Here is a 24,465-nt window from a genome sequence, read left to right as displayed (position 1 = left end):
ATATATCCGACTGTGTTAGTTGGGTACCTAGGCTAATTCTGTTGAACTTATACGAACGCACTTTTGGCACAGAACTCTTTTATATGTAGGGACGTACTGCATTGGCATTTGGACATGTCAGCTTCTCATTCATGTTTTTAGTTGGTCAAGCAAAATAGAATTTTGAAAATCCACCTGAATACGTCAAAGGCATTGATCTACAGTCTTCCTTTATATATGAAAAACTGGCTTCCAGTTTGTTTAATCTGGAAACCAATCCCTTTTGACAAAGAGTATAGTAGAACTCAGGCAATGAGTGACTAAGTGGAAACATTAAGCTTTAGCTTCCACTATTCAGGGCAAATTTTGATCCCTTTGTTCACGTGGCCAGCAGAGACATGGTTTCACAGTGTTAATAACCCTTTTTACCAGCTCAGCTCCTCTAAAATGAAATAAAATTGTGGCTTAATTGCTGTTGGAACACTTAGGGGTAAGCCATGGCTAATAGTGAGTATGTAGGTGTGGAAAGTATACTTGAATTATTTAAGTCTATATCTATGTCTTCTGGAGCCATGTGTTGTAAGAGATGCCTTTATCAGAGCATTTTCTAGTTGACTCACAGCCTCTCTAGTCTACCAGCTCTCTAGCTTGAAATAAATGGATTCCAGCATGTGATTCAAGAGTGTGAGAGCGTGTCTCACTGACCTGGATCACCCCAGTCCGGGTCAATTTTTAAGCATCCCACAGCTATTGTTTAAAAACCAGAGTTACCTTTGTTTGTCCCATGGTAGCACTGCCTCTTGGGACAGATGTAGGGAAATAGTTATGTCAGTGTTACTGAAAGGACCCTAGTGCTCCTATTGTATATTCACACTCAATAAAAGGCACATTTATCGCAAAGAAGCCTGTCTAGAATTCCTCGGAATTCTGTCAGTTGTTACTGATTATTACTCTTATAAAGGATTATGCATTTTAAAATTCATTTAATGTAAACTCCATTAGGACTTTATTAAAATTCAGATAAGGTATAAGAATATTTTAAAGAAAGCATTTGCTGAAAAATTCATGGGGTAAATATGACTATAAAAAGAATATTAAAAGTCTCGAAGAGAAATGCCTTTTTTGAGAACCCCAACTCTTACTAAAATAGGCTAATTCCAATACTTTTCTCTACTGATTTGAACAGCATTCTTGAGGAATTCCATTAAGCTACATTTTGTTGGCTGAAATTGAGTCATGTAAATAATAAAAATGCATTGCCTTTTAAAAAATACCCTATAGTTAGAATGGTCACTAATTCAAACTGATCTTTCTTATAACTGGTCTGAATTAGTGAGGCTTTTATAGTATCAATTTAATACAAAATGATGTAGAATTACTTTATAGAGTCCTTTAGTGATACCGTAGCTGAGACTGTCAGACCAATAGGAAAAAACATTTGCTTAGGGGACTCATATTTTTCTCCTCTCATATATGATGGGAAGTCTGCTTTTCCTTTTTTTTTTTTTTTAATTGATGGCTTGTCACCTTGCCTTTATTTTTTTTCCCATTGAGGAAAATGAAATATAGACAAACATATAACTCAAACACAGCTCTGAAACCGAATAAGGTAGCAACCTATTATTAAATGTAGAACAGACTAAACACTTTTTAAAAGAAGAATCGGGTTTCTGCTTTAGCTGTGTGCTTGTCATTTAGGCTTTGGAATAATCATACTTGCTGGGACTGAAGCACTTGATGGTAGACAGACTATGGACTGATTGGAAAACTTAGTGAGATGCTTTTTTTCCTAGTAGTCCTGACCATATACTTGTGGTCCTTCCCAGATGTAATGTGATACAGGATTTCCTATCATAGAAGTGATGGGTGAATTCCTAACTCATAATGCCAAGTTTGTGGCACTCTTCCGGGCAGATATGCAAGTAGAGCCTCTGCATGGCAAATGTCCTCTACCTAGCTATTTACAGAGGCAGTGATTTTATGAAAAGATGCTCCTGTTTTCAAGAAACAGACTCATCATTCCAGGAAGGGAACCAGATGTTGAAATATGATGAACTTTTCAATCTTTCATGTCCGATTGGTAAAGAAATCCCCAACGACGCTTGAGAGGAGTACAGGAGGGTAAGATTTCTCACTTGCACTGGCCCTGGGTGTCTAGGTCTCCTGAGAACCTGGTGTGCTCTTTGTAGACTGTGAGAAGGTAGCATGCAGGCATTTCTGCAGCACCAATGCAGATTTACAAAGGTAACAACAAAATACTTTCAACTCGGGTAAAGTTCAAACTCAAAAGCTATTAACTTTTTGTTTAGTTTGAGATTTGGGGTTATCTTCTCTCATTCAGATGGACCTCACTGGAGTGGAAGCACTAAAAGAAAGGGGAGCATAAGTCCTTAAACAGTCATCTCAGCTCTGAGTTCCCACTGGAACCAGTTCCTGTAAGACCTTGGAGTGTGGCCTGTCACTGCGGAACACACCTTAGCTATTATCCCCTAGTAGAGCATCGGTCACTGTTATTCAGGACATAGAAATTGCTGCTGCTGTAGCTAACTGGTGCATGCTCTTGGTTCTAAATAAGGTGTAGATTACAAGAATTTTAACTTATGACCATGAATATTACCCACTTACTTCTGGTCTAATTTCAGCTGGAGTAGTTATTTGACAAGGCATTCATGTGGCTGAGAAACTCTGCCTCTTATTTAAGCAGCTGATAGATTTAGCTGTTCCCCTTTTGAAGATTTGCACATTGCCTGGCTTACTTGGAACTGGTACCATGTGGGATCAAAGATGACTAGAGACCCTGTATTAATTCTAATAAATGTTAAAACAAAAGTTAAGCTCCATTTTCTGGTTCCTGTTGTAACTGGAAAGAATAGCTCATTCACAAGAAGAAAATGAATTAAATATTAGGAACAGTGTGCCTTATCTATTCCAAATGTGGATACAGATTACAGTTTTGCTTTTCCCTCACTCTTATCATATGGCAAAGAAAGTCACGTTTGGTAACAACTCTGGGGCCTTCCTCTGAGTCTTTGTCTCTGGGGATAGGAGGGAACCAGCTGTCTTTACTGCCCATAGCTCCCCTTGTTCCATAGCTTTGTTTCCCTATTGCTGCAGAGAGGCTCAGCATGATGGACGGTGCCATTACTGTCCTGTGCCAAGCTCCTTCGGCCTCCCTTTGCTGATGTATGTAGGTGCATGCCGGTACCTGGGAATAATTTTGCATTAGAGGAGACAGAAAACATCTCTCAACTTTGCTTGGGGCTTGGGCCCCCAACTGCCAACCTGAATTCAATTTCATGGAGCATCTCATGAACATGTCTCAGAGTTCAGGAGTCTCATGGAGCCTCTAGGATTGCTATTCTCTCTACCTGGAATCATGGTCCTCAACTTGTAAATCTCCAACAAAGGAGCATAGAGGAATAAAAGGAAAATTAAAACCTGGCAAACTAAATTCCCATTGATGACAAGTGGTCTACTATTTCAGTTCTGTCATGTGATACTTTCTCAGGTTTTTTAGTCACAAAAATGTTCCTCTCAGATAGTGAAGAGTCTGTAGGCTTGTAATGCAGTTCTATTGTGTGAGGGATATAAATGATTCCAAGATATTTCAGAAGAACCAAGGATTGTTAGGAATGTCAATTACTTATACAATTAAGCGACTCCATTACTAAATGGGGCCAAAGGCGACTTTCAGTTTCCTCATAAGTAAAATGGAGGAAATAATTTTTACCTAATGTGGTTGATGTGAAAATTAATGAGATGATGCATACAAAGGACTTAGCACTGTGCCTGGCACGGACTAAGCATCCAGTAAACGTATACACATGCACACACACACACACACACACACGCACATACACCCTTAACACACACACACACACACACACACACACACACACCACCCTTAACACACACACACACACACCCCACACCCTTAACACACACACACACACACACACACACACACCACACCACACCCTTATATTTCCACTCTCACGTTTCGTCTATTTACACCTTCTGTTCATAAATCTCCTTTATCTATATATCTAGCCCTTACCTCTGGCCTAATTTCCAGTGTCTAACCAGTTGTTACTGATGTTCCTGTTCAACTATCCTTTATGTGGTCATATTTTCTTTGATCTACTAACAGTGACTTTTGCGGTACGCGGGACTCTCACTGTTGTGGCCTCTCCCGTTGCGGAGCACAGGCTCCGGAGCACAGGCTCAGCGGCCATGGCTCACGGGCCCAGCCGCTCTGCAGCATGTGGGATCTTCCCGGACCAGGGCACGAACCCGTGTCCCCTGCATCGGCAGGCGGACTCTCAACCACTGCGCCACCAGTGAAGCCCCCTAACAGTGACTTCTGAAGCGAACCTAGTTGTGGTGGTGATTTTAGGATTCACAGAATCATGTAACTTTAGAACTTTATTTGAAAGATGATGAACTTGAAGTCCAGAGAATGTAAGTAATTTCCCCAAAACCACATGATTTTCTAATCTGGATTTCTGGGTTGTCAGTGTTGTCTTTTACACATGCACCAAAGACCTTTGGACCTGGCAGGAGAGTCTAGGCAAAGCATGGGATTTAGATTAAGAAGGGATTATGTCCGAAAGTAAGAGAGGACTTAATAGTGATAAGATGGTTACAAATTGTGTGACCCTGTGCAAGGTACTTAACTTATTTCTCCTGTCCTAAAATAATATGCACCCTACTTACCACATAGGCTCTTGTGAGATCTATTAATAGATTCTAGACGATGTGGGTAAAAATGTAAACTGCAAAATGCTACATAAATACTAATTTTATATTTTATAAGCCACAACACATAACTGCTATAGGTATATATTGGATACTTAGGCATATATGTGTATCTTAATAAATTAATTAATTTTCTAATAAAACTATTTTCAGAGAAACCCAATCCTTTGCATGTCTTTTATCTATAATGTCCAATTTATGATCGTCTGTTGTAGGCTCTCTATGTACTGCAAAGAGAGCTCAGAAGCTTGGAGATTGGGCTAAGAATGGGAAAGAATGCAGATTGGTATTTTGTTGATTGGAATCCAGATCAGCCATTCGGTTACTTCTCAGGCAGTAAAGCTCTGTGCCCATAGGGTATCGGGAGACATTGCCTTGGAAGGGCTGATTAAGTGGAGATATCAAGCCATTTCAGCTTCATGGGTGTTAAGATATTCTTTGAATCTCAGTAGATAATTTACTGGGATCAATTACTCTAATAAATAAATAGGATTCTAATTTCTTGCCATATAGGAATTTCTAAAGAGAGTGCAGAAATTGCAAATTCGTATCAGCTTGAGGGCATTCTTCATTTGACTGGTGGTGATGGCTTAGAGGACTGTACAGGAAGAGATTTGAGACTGAGTGTAGGTCAAGCTGGACAAGGGCCATAATCAATCTAGCAGTGTCTGCCACAGGCTCAGGTGGGAATAATGCATGTATATATATAATGGAAATAGCACCAAGCCCTTGGTTATAATCCTAGTGTTGCCACATCTACCTGGGAGACCTTGGACAAGACCCTTAATCACTCAGGCCTTCCATTTTCTTCGCTTGTAAAATAATTGGTGTGGCCAGACTTCCCCACTGGGAAGTGGTCCTCTCTGGTTCTTTTATCTTCTGTTTCTGTGAAAAAGGCAGTTTACACAGTTTTATTCATGTCCACTCGAGTGCACCTTTACAAGGAAGATGACTGTCCTTAATAATTACAAAGGTGAGATTCTACTCTGCTTACCTTATAGGATCTTGTGAGATCTAGATTCTAGAGAATGTGTGCGAAAATATTTTATAAACTGCAAATGCTGCATAAATATTAAGCCACAAATAGTGGTTTCAGATCCTCCAGTTTTTAAGTAGTACGCTCTCCAGACCATCAAGAATATGAAAGAAATTCTATTCCTTTTAGAGAGTCTTCTCAAAACATTCTTTTGGCTACAGCAAAAGGAAAATAAAATTAATAATTATATTTTTAAGGGATGGAAGCTGAATGTGTTTGACTTGGAACCTTTCATCATCCTTCTGTGACTCCGAAAATGAGAGAAAGAATTGCTAAATTTTTATTCTCCATTAAGAAAAAGGAATTGAATGCTTGTTTCTCTCTTTTTGTTTGATATAAACATTTATAATTTTTTTTGTCCTCCCAGCCCCCTAAAATCAGGCTTAACATGGACTCTGTAGATATTTTTGGCCTTATTTAGCTAAATCATGTTTTCCAGTTAAAAGAGAGTTATTCCACACCTTGCAATGTGTATTCAAACGATATGAACTCCAGAAAGTCAACTGTGGGATCTCCTCGCCTGAAGTTGTCCAGAGGGAGGCATGGGAAGCCCTCCCATGTCACAGCCTTCTACACATCATATTGCTCCTCTGGGCTTTATGGTTTTATTTTCTTCCATATTCTCATTTTATTTAAAGGGCTGGAAGATTATGGGTGGCCACTCGACATCGTCCTTAAGGCGAGGGGAGGGGATTAGTGAATTTATTAGCTCATACTTGCCACTGACTTTTGAGGAAAAGGTCCCATTTATGATCCCTCGGTCTCTGTTTTCAGATCAGACTCCAACCCCAACGAGATTCCTGAAGAACTGCGAGGAGGTGGGGCTCTTCAATGAGCTGGACTGCTCCCTCGAGCATGAGTTCAGGAAGGCTCAAGAGGAAGAGAGCAGCAAGCGGGTAGGTTTGCTTGGACAGACACCTGGACAGGTGTCTCCTCTAGCACCTGCTAGAAACATCTGCATGGGAACTAGGTGGCACCGCAGACTGTGCTGATAATGCTCTAAAACAGCATTTATCCGTTTGCAAGTGTTTGATTGTTTTTTCTTTTGAAAATGGATGAATCCCTGGTTGTAGAATCCAAGGCTAGAAAAATCATGGGAAAAGCAGATTATCTGAAATATGAAATTGAAGCCAAAATAAAGTTACCTGATTCTTGACCTGAGTCAGAAAAACTCACAGAATTGTTCTATTCAAAAGTTGTTGTTTTACTGTGCTAAATAAGAGCAAGCTTTACCTGCGTGGTGAGTGCAAAAGACAAGGGTCAAGGGGTAAGATGACAAGCGAAGGATTGTAGCAGAAGAGAGGATTTCACCTGATTTTTGGCCCAGGTTGTAACTGTCTGATTTGCATAATCTTCCCGGTATCTCTCCACCACGTTCGTAATTCCTTCCTGGTCATATTATTGAACATCTGTTGTTGTGGGAACAAATAGGTTCACTATAAGTGTGGATTATTTGTCCTTACAAATGTAGAAAAGTCACTTTACGAATCCCTCCAGAATATAGTCAGTTTTTATTGTAATGTCATGTAAAGTGATTTAAAAATCACTTTACCAGATTAAGGAAAAGAAATAGAGTCACAACTAAATATGATAATGAAGCTTTTTGGTGTTTTTAAACTTTTTTGATAGACCATTATTGAATGCCCACAATGTACTAAACAACAAATTAGATACATCCCATGAACAGAGACTTAGAATGTGAAAGCTGGTTGAAAGGAAGTGCCGGCTACATCGTAATGGATTCTGAACTTCCAGCTGTTCCATCCGGAGAAGAAATTTTAAAAGGTTCTGATATTTCTCTAAGTGTTTCAAAACCTTTGAATCCTCCTCTATGTGAAATTATAATAATCCCCCTCCACCAGATTTTTCATGTCACATTCTCACATCAAAATAGCCATTCAGTCTGTACCGCTTTAGGAAAAATCCTGAAAATAGGTTACAAGAGGGGTTTAAAATCTCAGTCAACTCATTTGATTTATACTTAGTCATTCATACTTGACATGCCCCTACACCCGCCCAGTGAAGCGCCTTTTTTCTTTTTCAAAGCAAACACTTATTTAGCACTTATTTGCCAGACACTGTTCTGAGCACTTGATATTTTTAACTAAATAAAAAAGGAGGCATGCATTCTATATTTCATTGCAATAGAAATAGATTTTTAAAAAAACATAAAAATAGCAAGGGACCGAGGAACCAAAAAGTCTAGTAAATTTCCTCTGGTTGAGTAATAAATTTAGCTTTGCTGATGGACATGGCATATGTAGATGACTGAGGGATTAAGTTCATTCATTCCTTGAGATAGTCAAGGTTGGCTTCTTCCAAACTATAAGAAAGGTGTGTACTTGGTCTGTATCGTCTTCATTTCTGATAGAAGGGTTTTAATCGAAGTGTATACCCTTAATTTTCCCAAAGACATTTTCCAAGATTTAACAGCTTTAGGAAGCCCATGGTCGGGGGGCGGATTTAGATCTTCTCCTTTGCATAGTACTCATGATCTCCTATATGAAGCCCCATGGGAGGAAATTCTTGCAGATCTGAATTCCAGGAAATAGTTTGCTTCCCCTGAGGAACTGAAATATTTTCTCCTCGTGGACATGAGAATCCTGTAACCAGTTCTGTTTCTCTTTTTGCTTTGACTGCTTGTTAACGTGAAGCCGAGTTGACTGCTTAACTTTGAGAACTTTTTAGAACACTGTAATGAGCATTTTACTCCCCCCACGGACTAGATTTTCAGTTCCAGTTTATATTTCCTCTGGTCCCGATTTTTAATTTAAGAAAACGTTTTCATGCTATACATTTTTTGTGTGTGTGAGTTGCTTTTGATCCTTTGTGGGTTGAGTACAAATAATTAAATGCTAAAAATTAAAATAATTAGGCAAGCAAAGTTGAGGAGGACTATTGTCACTGTAGAAATAGTCTTTTTCTCTTTCACATGTTGCTCTTAGCAACACTAGTCATGTGATGACTTTGAGATGGGTATGTGGGTGGGGGACCCTGCAGCGAGCTTCCCCCCATGGTTTTGGGGTGGGCCCCTCAGGAGACCAGTGTCCCACACCCCAACTTCACTTTCACACACTAGAAGTTGGACAGCGTTCAGACTGTTGAGGTATCCTCTTCCATTGCCTCGTTCAAACTAGAGGGCCATATCCAGCCTCGGTGACCATGACTACACATTCTTGAGGCCTAATTCAGGATGACTCATCCAGTGGCCAGATGGGCTGTGTTGGTGGCTTCTGCCCTAGCATTTCCTTGGAAGCCACAGGATGGGGAAATGAGGAGTAGGAGATGCTCTCCAATCTGCCAACATACTTTTTTTTTTTGCGGTACACGGGCCTCTCACTGTTGTGGCCTCTCCCATTGCGGAGCACAGGCTCCGGATGCGCAGGCTCAGCGGCCATGGCTCACGGGCCCAGCCGCTCCGCGGCATGTGGGATCTTCCCGGATCGGGGCGCGAACCCGTGTCCCCTGCATCGGCAGGTGGACTCTCAACCACTGCACCACCAGGGAAGCCCCTGCCAACATACTTTCACACATCCCTTTGACCACATTACTCCAGCTCCGAACATCCCTGGCACACTGCTACTCCCAGCTCCTACTTCATTTGTTTGTTCCCTGCTTGAAATGTAGGAATACAAGTTCTTTTTTCAACGCATACCTTGTCATCATTAAGTTTTGTCTTCTTCCTCCCTTTCACTCCACATTCAGATAACTATTCCTTTTTAATTTGAAGCTCCAACTCTCTTCTAATTTATTTTTCTCTGAGACTTTTAACAGAAGACTTGCATTAGTTCCCTCAGCAAGTTTTAGTAAAGTGGGAGATGGATTCATTTATCGGGAGAATTTGGTTAAAAAAAGGTTTTTGCTTGAACTTTCTAAGTACTTTATACAGAAATGTTAGAAAGACTGGACTGGTCCTTCCCTCCACCTTTAAAATTCTAGCTGAAGTTTGGTCTAGAAAATTCTATCAAAGAGCAAATAGAGAATTGATCCTTGTTTAGCCCGTGTGGCTGTCTGTTGGGGAAAATTCTGTTCTACAGACTATATTTAATCCTGACACCCTTTTTCCAAAGCATCCCAATGTGTGTATAGAATGAGGACAGGCAAGAGGCAGGTAATGACCAATAGAAAAAGCCCCAATGTCTGTATCCATAGCGTATATTATATAACAGATGACACATTCCATAATTGCCTCAGTCTTCCACCATAGTATAAACCCATAGCTTCAAAACTCTCTAATGAGAGATATTTTTTTTCCCTTGGAAAAGCATCCTTCACTAGCAGTATCACAAATCTCAACTTGCCTACGGCTTAGAAGTCAGGCTGGTCCTGAAACAGATGAGAAACTTTTGTTCATCATTTATTCACGCAATAAATATTTTTGAGGGCCCACATTGTGCCAGGCACTGTCCAAGGCATTGGTGAATATACCATGGACTAAAGCTGATTTTGAAACAAAAAAACAAAAAAAAAATCCCACCCTTCAGGTAGCTTACTTCTCATGGGCAAGACAAACAGTAAGCAAGTAAAAACAATAAAATGTATAATATGTCCATAGGTGATAAGTACTATAGAGAAAAATATGTAGCAAGGAAGAGGCACAGGGAGTGCTGGGGGTGGTCTGGGTGGGCATCACTGGTAAGCGGACATGCAGCCAAGACCTGAAGGAGAAGGCTGAACCAGGTGCGTACTGGGGAGAAGAGTGGGGAGAGCAGCGGGTGCAAAGCCCTGAGGCTGGAGGGCGCTCTGTGGGCTGGAGGCACTGCAAAGAGCAAGGTACGTAGTGATGCAAAGAGTGGGCTGAGGGGGCCCGTCCAGGAAGGCTGTGTAGGCTTCAACTTTTATTCTGAGTGAGATGGAGAACTGTAGGACAGTTGTAAGCAGAGGTGTGATAGGATCTGACTTACATAGTAGAAAGTTTACTTGGCTGCCTAGTTGGAAGTAAACTGTTGGAGGGGAGTGGCAAAGTGAGACCAGGTAGGATGGTATTCAAAGAATCTAGATTAAAAATGATGGCAGATTAGTCCAAGGTACACATGGAGGGGGTGGTTAGATTCTGGATCTAATTTGAAGATAGAGCCAACAGGAATTGCTGATGGATTACATCTGGGGAGTAAGAGGTGAACTTCAGGATGAACCCAGGTTTTTGACCTCAGCAACTGAAAGGATGGAGCTGTCTGTGGGAGGAACAGGTTTGAGGGGAAAATTGAGGAGATTTTTGCAGACTTGTTTAAGTGGAAACATCTAATGGGCAAATGAATGTATAGGTATGTAATACAGGACCTGTCTGAAGATGTAAACTGGGGGGTCATCGGCATGTAGGTGGTGTTTAAATACATGAGACTCAATGAAATGACCTGGGCCAGGAGTGAATGGAAATGAGGTAGAGAAGAGGTCTGAGCAGGGAATGTGACAGAGTCCTCCATCCTCCAAGACAGAGCCTTCAAGTCTCCTCGGTGGGCGGAGATGACACAGAAGACCATGAGGCATGAAGAGTCAAGTCAAGTATGGGAACCCTAGCAGTAATACTGAATGGACTCCAGTAACTGGCAATCGACATGCCGATTTTGTGTTCCACGTTAGAGGAAGAAACAAAAACAAAAGATATTTTTTAAGAAGGGTGAATTGACCTTTCACATTTGATTTCTTTTTTAAAAAAGAGATCCAACAGTACATATCTAGGAGGTGGCAGATAGCTTCATCATATGATAGCAGTTGTGTGGGAGTGTGTGTGTCTGTATGTATAAGAAAGGAAGGGGAGTTGAAAGGACTAGAAATGAACTCCTTTGTCTTGCTGAGAGAAATATAACATTACAGCCTAACGTGGTGAAGGACCCTGAAGATGAAAAGCGCGGTGTATAAGTGTTAAGTGTTGTTATTCTCCCCTAGGACCTAAATCTGACTCATTATGCTGATGCAGCAATAGCAAATTAGGGCATTTCCATGCTCTAGAATTCCTACCCAAATGATGAAAAGTGCAGTGTATTCCCAGAGGGTGTTGACTGTTTAACACATGGGAACAGGGGACAAGCTACAATCTTAAGATCTTGGATCCCAGCTCAACAGGAGTCATGGAACAGGGCATGGCCAGGTCAGCCTCAGCTCAGAAAAATCGGCTGCTCAATCTGATTAAATTCTGTACCTGGAAATCATGTCACCGGACACTACCAGTTACTTGAGGAGAGAGGGCGCAGAAAGGGAGGCGCTTTGCCTTCATTACAGTCTTGCTCTATCAGCTACTATCAGGCATGGCTGCTCTCTGGGGAAGATGTGAGTGGCATTGTGTGAGTGGCTGCTGGGTGGAAAATAAAAGATACCAAGTTGAGCGAACTTGCAACAGCTGATGTTTCCGGTTATGTTAACATGTTGCTTCTATGATATTTGTGTAATACGATCCCCCACCCCAGAAGTCTGGAGAAAAAGAAACATTCTGAAACCTAAACTTGGTTTTATTGGGGTTTTGCAAATGTCACCACGTTTGCTAAATCCTAGTAGATGAGATTGTTTTTTATCTTTTTGGCTTTTTTTTTTTTTTTTCAATCAGCATGACTGAAAGGAAACACCCATTGGCAACGTCGTTGAGAGCTGACAACCTATTTCTTCCCCTACCCCAATAACTGGAAAATCTAACCCTTATATCATAAGAATTCTCTTCTCCTCCCCCTCCATTTCAGCACACTACAAATGTAAAGTGCTTTCAGCTCTCTCCTTATAGGTTTAAATTGTGCTCTCAGCCTAGATGGAATTTGATGCTGGAAGAGAAGCTGGCTTGGTCTTTGCATCCCACTCAGTGGAATGACTAAACCAGTGGATAAACTGGAAGCTATTTCATGAGTTTTAGTTCCCTGGGATTTAGGATTAATGAGTACAATCTTAACAGAGATTATTAAGAGTTGGTATCCACTTCCACATATGTCAGTGAATCATGATGTGATCTCAGGCTCAATTTTAAAATGGAATGGGAGAGAAAAAACAACTCATAGAGTTGGTTTCTTTTATTTGTTTTTTGGTGGAAAGTCAGGGTATCCTCAAAGTTGCAAAATGCATCGTCTGTTGCCCTGCAAAGAGTGAGCACATAAAATCAAGTATCTTTGACGTGGATGATGAGGGAGGGAAGGCCCACGGCTCTGAGGAAAACTGACCCAGATGGGTACTGGGTGTTTGCTCATATCCTCCCTTGGACAGTTTGTATATTTGGCTAATTTGGACCTTAATGGATGAGTCTTCACAATCTAACTTTCACATTAAAGAGAAAATGTCTCTTGAGGCTGAGGGTTTACTTTCTAATGCTAAATCATCTGGCAGTTCATGACCCTGCCCTCAGCCAGTGTTAGGAGCCAAATTAAAAGGGGGTGGTCACTGGTAATGGCAGATGAATGGCAGATGAATGGCCTGTGAGTGGCAGGTTTTATTGTTGTTCAGTGTTTTTTTTGGTGTAGGTTTTATTTATATTTGCTGTCACATGACATTTGTTCTGACAAGACTGAGGTCTCTGCCTGAGGTCTTTTTGAGAACCGATTATAAGGTTTTCAGAGGCTGAAGTTTGAATTAGAAAGTTTTGCATTCATCCCATGCAGTGATGGGTGTTCTCCTGTGAGATACTGATGTTTCCATTTGAAGCTGTGGAGTAGAAGAGATTTGGAGGACCGGATCCTAAGATACAACATGAAGATTGCTAGAGGAAGCTTGGCATTGATTTTGGGAACGTCTATTTGTGTTGGAAATACTGCAGAATAAAATAGTATTTTCTTGCACCAGTATTTCCTATTCAGTTGTGACTGGGTATGGTAATAGTCAAAGTATTTCTATAGTCAGGAAGCATATCTGACATGTGGGACATTTTGAACATGTTATTAATGATAATTTGATTTTGGTCCCACTAGTTAACAGGGAATAATTATAGGTGGTTATGGCAGTACTACATTCCCCATTTTAAATACAGAACAATAAACTATCGAGAGAGACAAAAAGAGTTGATAGGCGTCCACTAAGGGGGACCAGTGACAGGGGGTGCATATCCTGGCTTTTATCCTACCTCTCTGACTGTGCTCCCTCTGCCTCCTTGTCTTTTGCTGTATCCACTTTCGGGTGGTTTCTGTTTACACCTTCTCTTCAGAAAACTTGTACATTCTCATAACCTAGCAATCAACTCCACCCAACAATTCCTTTATCTGTCCTCACCGTGAATATTCATCTCTACTCTCCAGCTGTTACCAGCATTCCCAGTTGAAGATGCCGCTGCTGTTTGTAACGTACTGTGCCCAGAACTGTGCTCAAGGCTTTCCTGCAGAAACTCATTGCCATGTCTAAACCCCCCCACCTGCCTCTGAGTCTGTCAGAGACATAGTTCATCCACCTCAGGAGGCAGCTTTGCCTTCCCTCCCTCCTTTGCACCCCATCAGCTTCCTTAGGCCAGAATCCTCATCTCTTCTCTTTATTTTCCATTTCTATCACCTCAAGTCTAGCCCATCATCACTTCCTACTGAGTTACCTACCGCTGCACATTCCAAGGAAATGTTTTGAATTTAAAGAAATACCTAGAATTACGTATTATCGCAAAATTGAATGTATTTTTTAATAAGTGAAAACAAACCGAAATATTTAGATGTAAAAAAAAAAATTGTTCTTGAAAGTGTTTGCCTCTCACTTGTGGTTAAGTTGAAAGTTCCTCCAAGTACTGTCATTGTTAAAAGGTAGAGGGGTTGGTGTGGGATGTCATCAGTATAAAAGGGAGTGCTTTGGGAGCTGTTAAACTGCAATCTTGATTCTAGGAGATTCTATGCATGGAATGCATCTAAAAGGACCAAAGCAGGGATGGGGGTGGGATGGGGAGCGGCACTTAAAAACTGAGTCACGGGTTTCCCTGGTGGCGCAGTGGTTGAGAGTCTGCCTGCCTATGCAGGGGACATGGGTTCGTGCCCTGGTCTGGGAGGATCCCACATGCCGCGGAGCGGCTGGGCCCGTGAGCCATGGCCGCTGGGCCTGCGTGTCCGGAGCCGGTGCTCCGCAACGCAAGAGGCCACAACAGTGAGAGGCCTGCGTACCGCAAAACAAACAAACAAATAAAAACAACAACAACAAAAAACTGAGTCACTCTGCTATACAGCAGAGATTGGCACAGCATTGTAAATCAACTAGATTTCAATAAAAAAAAAATTTAAAAAGACTAAGAAAAGGAACTAAAAATGGCCCAAAACACAATGGAGCCCTGAAGCTCTTCAGGCACCATCATCAACCCAGACTCGGGTTGTGAAGATCGCTTGTTTGGCCTGCCTTCCCATCAGGCGGGCTTACTGTAGCTGAAAATTAGTCCAATTGGATTATTTGGCTGGGAGGCTCCTCACTAAAATAATTACGAAGCTCAGCTTTAAGAGCCGAAAAAAGGGCAGCTTTTCCCAGCTGGAGACTTTCTCATCAGGGTGCTTTCTCTGTTTGGGGGGGGGTTGGGTTGGGATCTCAGCTGGTTAAAATCACTCCTTACCTGTCCTGAGGCAGGCAAGCCAGGCTGGGATTTCAAGGTATTAACCCAAATGGAATCACAATGGCGAATGGACGCTCTCCTCTGAAGGAATCCATTTCCAGCTGTGAGTAATTCAGGACTTGCAACCCACCAGACTCCCGCAGCAGTGGGTGTGTACCTGGGGCCAGGAGGCTTTTGCATCTGCCTAGGGAGCATGTCCTGTCCTCCGCGAGGCCCTGCATTCATGCTCCCGAAAGCAAGCAGGAAAACAGATCGGTTTTCTGGGCTGGATTAAAACAAAATGACTAAAAGATGAAGCTTCCGTTCTGGGCAAAAAAACAACGCTCACATTTAGAAAATTGGACCACATGTTAGCCGCACTGAGCATCTGCAGTTAAGAATCACTTACCTGGGCCCCTCACAGAGATGTGAGGAAAAAAATGACACCAGGAAAAGAGGAAAGGAAAAGAATATAATAATTACAAGAGTCTCTGCTTCCATCATCTCATAAATCCAGGTGAACATTAAGTATGGTTAAGAGCAGGTATGGGAGTGATTTACTCTGGGAACCCTGCTTTAGCATTTGTGTGCTGTTAAGTTATTTCCATATTGATAAGGCTGAGGCCAGGAACTGGGATTCCACACATTCCTCCTGTCCGTGTTGCCAGCATGTTGGCTGTCGACTCAAACCTGGGGTGCAGTGTCTGATTTTAGTACCAGAACCCTGGAGGAACAGTTTCCTTGTCCTTAACCCAACTTCCACCAAAACCCAAAAGCCTAGGAAAGCTGATAAAACGGTGGATTTCCCCCCCTGTACCACATTCCTACACTTTGGGGAACTGGCCCTTCTGCTGACCCACAGAGGCTGGTTGGATTGGAGAGGAGGTCAGGCTTTCCCTGGGGTGGCCAGGCACAATCACCTGCTGGCTCCTCCCTCTTGGGCTGGGATGCTTCTCATATGCTAGGAATATTGGCTGCAGACTTCTCCAGAACGTAGCTGGGCTTCCCTTTGTTCCTTGCTTTCTGGGATATGAAAGGCTATTTTTAGCCTCTTCGAACCTGTGGCTCTTCCGTGTGATGGGGCCGGTTTCTCCTTTGGCTCTAGAGGGAAATGGAATGCCAGAAGGGCTTTACGCTCAGCATCTCCTCTAAGCGCGTATTTTCTAATAAAACTCACTAGCGTTGGCAGAATCAGACTGTTGTGTATGGAGATGATATTTGGACTTTTTGACCTGAAGGCGAATGTGAGCTGTTTTACTGGACAGCTTTGGAGCTAGAAGGACGGATTGCCCCACCTGCAAGCTCTCCCTTCATTGTCCTGCATGCTGGGGGCTTCCCCAGTCTTCTCTGTGAAGTGGGGCAAACCCCGCATTTTGGGTTCAGCGTGGCTGCAGCCCAGGCATCCCTGGGATCTGAGTTACAGGCAGAGCACACCATCTGTTATATGAAAACTTTGAAAGTTGATCACAGTGCTGACCGATCCTGCCTGAGTCGGGTGCCGGGCGCCGCCTTTCTCTGTGGCTTTATGTTTGGGTGGGGGCTTGTTTGGGCTCTGCAAACAGTCATGTCCCCAAAGAAGAAAAGCAGTCGTGTTTTGTGTGCCTGTCGGGTTGATTGACTACAGATGGTGCAGTGCCAAGCATTCTGAATCACAGCCGCTCTCAAAGAAGTCGTCCCCTTTCTGGCTTCTCCCGGTATGGTTTGTTATGCACAGAGCTTAGGAACTTTCCCAGAGGATTTACAAACGTGAGGCTATTGCTGGATTCACTGGCACAGTTGGTCCAGGCATTCCTGTTGGTCCAGGCATTTCCACGGCAATGTAGAGCACATGTGAGCGCCACCCTTCCAGCCCCATTTGGTTGGTCCCCAAGTGACCAGAAGGGAACAAGATGGTCCAGAATCCTGGCAGCCCCTTTTGTGGTGTGGTGTGCCAAAGTGCGACATACACTGTCATACCTCTGTGCTGCTCGTCCACCTGAAAACTGCCTCCCGACACCTCCTGCGCTAATCGCAACAGCTCCGGTGTGGATTGTGAAGTAAGGCGGAGTGTTGTCTGAATTCAGGACGAGAGCAAGAAAACCAGACTCCATCCCTCATTCTCTAAAAGTCATGCAGCATGACTTCATTTTCTCACCGGTAAACCGGGCCTTTTAACTACCTTGGAGTTAAAAACATACATAGTTCAAATATATTGAGATCTGGAGCATAGAAAATAAAGCCGATTCCTAGGTACATGGTGTTAGATTCACATATTACTGCAACATCTCACCTCGTACATTCTTTCAGGTGACTGAAAGAAGTGTCCTAAAAGGGGTCCTGGGAACAGAATTCCAAGTCCACTTTCACAGAGACAGTAAGGCAGTGGTGACATCGCTGCCTGAAAGAACGTCTCTCCCCTTCGTAGCAGGAGGAGGGGAAGAGCTCCTTATTCCAGATTTCTGCTAGATGTCTGTCTTTAGTATCATAATAATGCACATATACACAAGTACATGTCTTGGGCAAAGTGGGCCATCAGGCTTTGTGAATAATTCCTCGCTTTTCTGACCATTACCTAGTATTGCCTACCATGTGCAATTCAACACCAGTTTTAATGACATTTGATGTCCAAGTACAGCTGCCTGCTGCCCTCTGTGAAGGTGGCACGCCTGATTTGCCCATCAGCTGGGTGTGAACTTAGGAGTGATTTCCCATTAGTGGTGATGGATTTGCACGGATCCAAACACACACACCCGCCCATGGACCCCCTTTTGTGGCCAGAAGCACATATTGCCAGACAGCTGGCCAGGGCCAGGGGTGCAGTCTGTGATCACAGGAGGGAGGAGCTGCTTTGACCTCATTAGTGCCGTTCTTCTAATTGAGGGTCTAACACTCACAGACTACAGCTACCCATGCCGCACTCCTAATACAATGGACTGGTATATTTTACAGAAAACAATCTGTTAACAATACTGATGGAGTAGTCCAAGCACTATTTTCTCTTCTGAGATTTTAAAATTTGCCCTTCCTAACGTCTTCTGCCTTTTAACAAAATCTCACAATACCTCAGCAAACTTGCCTAAATCGTGAAACAGTGGTTTGTTGCTGTGAAAGAACTCTGAGATTGCACATTTCTGTTTCAGTCAAACTGAAAGTGTAGAGGAAAGCCTGAGAAGCTCCTGTAGAATGGGCGACATCCTATATGTCTCTGATCTTAGCGTTCGGGTGGGTGTTAGAAGGTAGAATGTGAATGAGGCTTTGTGTGTATGTTAGGAATGGCTTGAAAGTAAGTTCGCCACTAAAATACTTTCCTTGGATGCTTTGTGGGATTTATTCAGCTCATCCTCCTGGACTCACTGGCTTTTAATCAAAGAGTAAATAATCACTCCAACAGAGCCATGCCCTGTACACATGAAATGTTTGACTCAGTACAGTTTTCAAACATCCGTTTACGGCTTACTGTGCTCATAACTCTTTCACCCAGTTCCTCCTCCTTCATTTGGAAGTCCTAGCCCCGACTTCCTCATCCCCTGCCCGGGGTGTTTGTGAAGCCCCTTTAATCTGTGCCGCTGAGACCATCTGACATATTAGCCAGCCGGAGAATGAGGTCCCGACCAAGATGACTAATATTTGCATTCGTCTTTCCGTTCTGTAGAAAAGAAGAAAGAGACCAATTCTGATTCTTAAAGTGGTCCTCATTTTCCACACCCCGCTGGCAGAGGTAACCTGTCCTTGTGCCAAATGCCTTTCCCAACAGCTGTTTGGTGATTCTGTGTCACCGGGCTCACTGTAAAATCAGGCATATCCTTTTAATTACCTGTTCATATTTCAGCCATGCCGAACTCCATGGCACAGAGAGAGGGGAGAAACCTTCATTGTAATGGATTTTTAGTAAGACTATCTCGGAGATAAGAGTCCTAAATCTTGGCAGGCTCTTTAGAGCACACACTTTGTGATTGCACACAAATTCTTGGCTCCCTAGAGCTGTGTTGTAAGTGAAGTGCACTGCACGGGGCTGGGTAATAAGATACTGCAGATACATTTGAGAGCAAGGTACACTTTTGCTTTATTTATGAAGATAGACATGCTGGTTGAGGGCTTAATCACAGCTGATAAATCATTTTAAGAAAGCCTATTAGAACCATATGCTGATTTTTTTGCATTAATATAGTGTGTCTGTTTCCAGTCTAATAAGACAGGGTTTTCTCTCATGCTCTCTGTGTTTCTCCAGCGTGGACTATTTATCTGTTTAAGTGGTATCACTCGTGTGGGAGCATTTATCTCTTTAAGAGGTACCATTAATAAAATAAGGTGAAAGGAAAGGGGGAAGGAAACATGAGTGAAAGGGCCCATTGCACAATGCCTGTGTGTGTGTGTGTGTTTGTGCGTGTGCGTGTGCATGTGTGTTTATGGTGTTACAAAGGAAAGAGTCAAAAAGCTGAGAACAGGAAACATCTCAATTAGAGTTTCGGAAAACCGTGGATTGGTCTTCACTCGGCATAAGGTAGTCATTTCAGCCCAGGTGGTTATAATACTATAGTAAAAGATTATCTGAATATGGGTGGGGGGGTGGAGTGTGCACTGACATTTTGGTTACCTCACTTCTCCCCAAGCTAGCAGAGGTCTGCCCCAGGAACAGGTCCCAAGGCTCTTTAATGAGAGCCATATTGGGGCTCCAACTCGGAGCCAAGTTCTGTTTTTCGCTAATTGCAGGGGTGCCTTGCAGATCTTTTCTATTATTTCCTGATTATACCCCTGCTCTTTTTATTATCTTGCCAAAATTCAAACAGTAATAATTGCATGATTTATTATTTATAACCCCTTCTACTGTGTCAATCACTGTATTAAATAGATTTTTAAAATAGCAGTGGCTTTTACCAAATGACTAGATTTCTTTTACCTTCCACAGAGAAGCCATGCATGGTGAATCTCACTTGGTATTCCTCAGAGTGCTTCCATGGCCCTCTCTCTCCAGAATCCTGTCTTTCTGACCGTATAAATAAGGGCTGGTTTTGGTGCACAGAGAGAGCTTGCGTGCCAGGAAGATGTTTTAGGAAAGGATATTAATTTATCCTTTAGGAGTATATCCAGGTTTGGGTTATATGACTCCTAAGTTTCTTTCCAACTCACAGTTTGCACGATTCTCTGAAAACTGCGTTTAGAGATAAGGATACGTGAAAAGCCCATTTTATACGAATTTAAACATAGTGGGGAAACCTGACACCAAATTACTAGAAATTGAGATTATGAACTAGTAATCATAAAATTCACTACCATTCACTTAGGGGTCCCTACTATTTGTCAGGCATGGTGCTAGAAGTTTTGTTTACATCATTCCCTGATTGTTGCAACAATCTTATGAGATAATTGTTTTTACCTTCGTTTAACGTAATAAGAAGTTAAAGCTTAGGAGTTTAAATGATTTGCTGAAAGCCACAAAGCTCGGAAGTTACAGATCCAGTATTTGTACATAGGACTGTCTGCTGGAAAATTCCTGTGCTTCCCACTACTTCAGCCTCTTCCTATCTTTATTTCCTTATGGTACCTGTATATTTTAATATACCTGCTAATTTACTTTAAAAAAATGTTCAGTGGAAGCTTTGCAAAACATCAAGCTCTGCTTGATCTCCACAAACACGTGAAAAAATCTTGACCATACCCACTCTATCCTGGTCTTTAAAAATTCTTCTGTAGGCCTCCAGTCTCAGCCCCAAATTCTTCCGTGTTCTGTAGCTGCGGCTGCAGCGGCACAGCTGGCCCTGAAACCTCAGGAAAAAGGCAGCTTCTCTTCATAATGCATTTTTCAATGTCACTGAGGGCATGCAGTCCACCACCACCTCCCTACTCACCAAAATACATTAATTCCCGGTCCAAACCGGACCTGGGACCATCTCTAGTGTTGTGTAACATCCTCCTATGAGATATTTCCTTCCTTGCTTGCTCCCAGTGACCACTGCTTTCCTGGAGTAAGATGAACATTTGCCGAGTGGAGCTGTATTTGGAGCCTACATTAAATTCTAATAGAGTAATACCTGCTTGAACGCCCCCGAGGAGAGCACACTTAGGAGAATGCTGCTATGGTATCTTAGGACATTGCCTTGAACTGGGGGGGACGGTGGTTGCTACAGCATTATTTCTGGGTGTCATAGGAATTTGGGCAGTAGGATAGAGTAATTTCTAATACGTAGGCTGTGGTCAGCGTTACATATTTAAACGTTTGATTTTAAAGGAAAGCTTTGTCGTGCACCTTCGCTCCACCCCCAGCTTCCACCCCTGGAAATGTTTCTATTATGTCCTCCCAATTCAAGCCAACAAACTTTTATTGACGGTTTAAGATGTCCCAGGTGCTGTGCTAGGGGGACCAGGTGCCAAGGCTGTGTTCTGTAGGGGAGCTGCTAGTCTGAGGGTACAGGGGGAAGCTTGGCTTTCTTGATGGGTCCTAAGCTCCTCTGGAATCACAGGTATAATAGAAATGGCAATGACTGTGGCTACTCAGTTTAGCTGCATATTCCTCATGACCTGACCCTGACTTAATTTACCAGTTTTCTCTTTTGTGTAATTTTCTCTCTTGTGTCTTTTCTGTTCCAGGAAAATGGAATAAGTCTCCCTTCCCTAAACCTATCTGTGTCTTCCCCACTTCACTGTGCTCTTGCCCACAACAGTTATCTCTACCTGGAAGGTGTTCCCCTCCCCTTATCTTTGACCAAATCTAACCCATTCATAAAAGCCTATGTTAGATGCCACCCCCATGAAGCCTTCTCTGATTCCCCCTCACCTGATGTAACCTGGGCCTCCCTGATTTCCCACATTACTTTTCAAGCACTTCTTGTGGCACTTCTACCTGCCTATGTCACGTTCTCCTATTCGCTGCATTCTCCTCTCTCCCCTCGACTGTAAAGCCTTGTTGTTGCGAGGCACTGCCTAACCCCTTCTGTCACTCCCAGCACCATTGCCTCACACATGGAAGAAGCTCCATGAAGAATTATTGGAATGGGTGAATGAATGAACATAAACGCATGAATGAATGTCCTTATACAGCAAGATTACTTTACCTGGTTTATCCGAGGCAAGGAGAACTGAAGGGCCTTCTACGGCACTTTGAGAGGTCTCTTAAAGCGTTTCAGTATCCATTTTCTTTTCAAGAAATTTGCTAATCCATGAAGGAGCTAGGATGACTGAGGATGAAAAATACCCAACAACATAGTTATTGGTTAATAGTATACCGTGTAGAGAATCTTGAATTGAAAGCAAGAAGGCTTGGAATGAGAAATTCATCTTTTCATTCGGCAGTGTTTTATATGTGTCAGTCATTGGGATGCAATAAGATATCACTTAAAATGCCAGCACTTATAATAAAGTGTGACAAGTGTTTCGTACCATAATAGTAAAATAGGGCTAAACTAAGGATTTCCTAATGCAGTAGTGTGTGTGTGTGTATGTGTGTGTGTGAGAGATAGGGGGGAGAGTGGTAAGTTAGGTTAAGTAACGTAACATTATGAGCCTTGGTCTTCTCATCTGTAAAATGGTGATAATAATTATTTATTTCATAAAGTGTTGCTGATGGCAAACAGAGCCCCCTATGTAAAGCACTGTAATGTATATGCAGTGGTGCTCAATAATTCTTGTTTTCTTCCCCTTCACTATATGTATACCCAAGGCTGCTGAGACCTTAGTGCCAAATCTGTGTTGGGAAACTAAGCAAATACTCTATGCCCATAATTTTTCCTGGATTTTAGGTGGTAGTTGTGACTCAGAAGTCCCTTTCATCATTGCAATGGGCCAAGAGACTAAAACCTTCCAAAGCCTTTAGTCAAAACTCGGAGGTGGGTTTGGTGTCTATGATCCGTACCCAGCAGGAGACAGTCTTCTGTTGTTACAGGTGATTCTTATATAAATCCAGAGTCTTAGGGCTTCCCCAGCATTTTCTTTCACAACCCAGGTAGTGAGTGTACCCACTATTTATTTTTAGGAAGGTTTGGCAGATGTTGGCTAGGCTGATTTCCAGGTCAGAAAAAATGTTCAAGGATGCTTTCTTCCGAGCAATGTAGTAGAAGTTCCCATGGGGCAGATGGAAATGAAACCGTAACATCTTTAGAACACACTCACCTATTCCTCAGTTACTTATCCGCAAAATTGCTGATCCTGTGGATACCATCTCATTTTGTCTTTTTTGGCATTGGAATAGCTTCCTGGAACGATGTGCTTCTTCCAGCGTCTGGGTGTTGAGGACCACCAGAGCTTTGGTTACTACAGAACATTGTTGGTAAAGAAAAATAAAAATAAACCCTCTTTGGGGCAGGTTGAGTTCATGGTTTAGGCAAGTTTGGCCTGATTGGAGAAAACAGTCTGCATGGCCAAGTGGACTGGCCATGCTGGCCATTTCAGGGCCAGCTATACACAAAAGAGGTGCCGCTTGCCTGCCACTCCTGGTCCTTCTGGGGTGGGTAGGAGAGAACATGGGTATTGCCTGGGTCCACACCAGCTTGGAGCAAAGGCCCTGAATCATACAGTTCACTCCTTCTTGCTTTCTTTTTTGTCACAAATATTACAGATGCAGAGACCCTCAATTCTCTACTTGTGGTATCTGATTTATCCATACCTTATTACACCCCTTACCAAGAATGGGAAAACTGGGAAATAGTAAATCCATGATGGGGGCAGAATGTTGACTCTTCCACCTTGTATCAAAGGAGGGCAACCCATGAGGGAGTTAGAGCTGAGACATGACAAATACCCTGGCCATTTGCAGTGAGAAATGCCAATATGGGCTTTTCCAGTTTCCAAGAACTAGTTTGGGACCATCACAACCACAATTACTATTGTCCCTTCCTAAGTAAGAGCTGAAAGACCAACTTTCTGCCCCAGTGAAAGCCTGTCCTCCTGTCTTTCCTTTTGCTACCAGAACCAAATAGCCAAAGGTCAGTGCCACACAAGTACTTCTATTTCAGGGTTTACCAAAATGTCTTCCCTGGAAAACTACTCCTGAGAAATATACTGCATCAGAATCCCAGCATCACCAGCATCACCTGGGAACTTGCTAAAAAGACAGATTCTGGGACCCCACTCCAGACCGATTTGGTAAGTCTGGGTGTGGCAAGTCCCAAAGTAATGCTGATGCTGCTGGTCTGGAGACTACTTTGAAAATCACTGTTCTAAGGAAATGCTGCTCTAAGGATTCCTTTGTCAAGAGGTTCACTGTTCGTTTAATCTTACTCTTCTCTTGGGGATTCACAATGTACGTTGGCATTTTAAAGGCTTG

The 24,465-nt window shown here is 42.6% G+C and overlaps 1 protein-coding gene across 3 annotated transcripts in view; it reads left to right on the top strand.

The window, feature by feature from the left end:
- The window catches only part of CREB5 (cAMP responsive element binding protein 5), a 416,133-nt gene that overhangs the window by 86,164 nt on the left and 305,504 nt on the right, over positions 1 to 24,465 (top strand). For all 3 annotated transcript variants that reach the window (XM_027102311.1, XM_027102312.1, XM_027102313.1), the window contains exon 4: positions 6,548 to 6,669. In XM_027102311.1, coding sequence (XP_026958112.1) covers positions 6,548 to 6,669 — 122 coding nt within the window. The remainder of the gene's footprint in view (positions 1 to 6,547; positions 6,670 to 24,465) is intronic.

Source organism: Aethalodelphis obliquidens, unplaced genomic scaffold, assembly GCF_003676395.1.
Source record: "Aethalodelphis obliquidens isolate GAN/ISIS:26980383/991018 unplaced genomic scaffold, ASM367639v1 scaffold5, whole genome shotgun sequence".
Classification (NCBI taxonomy): domain Eukaryota; kingdom Metazoa; phylum Chordata; class Mammalia; order Artiodactyla; family Delphinidae; genus Aethalodelphis; species Aethalodelphis obliquidens.
Note: the sequence above shows the minus strand (reverse complement) of the source record. Positions and strands in the feature narration are given on the sequence as shown.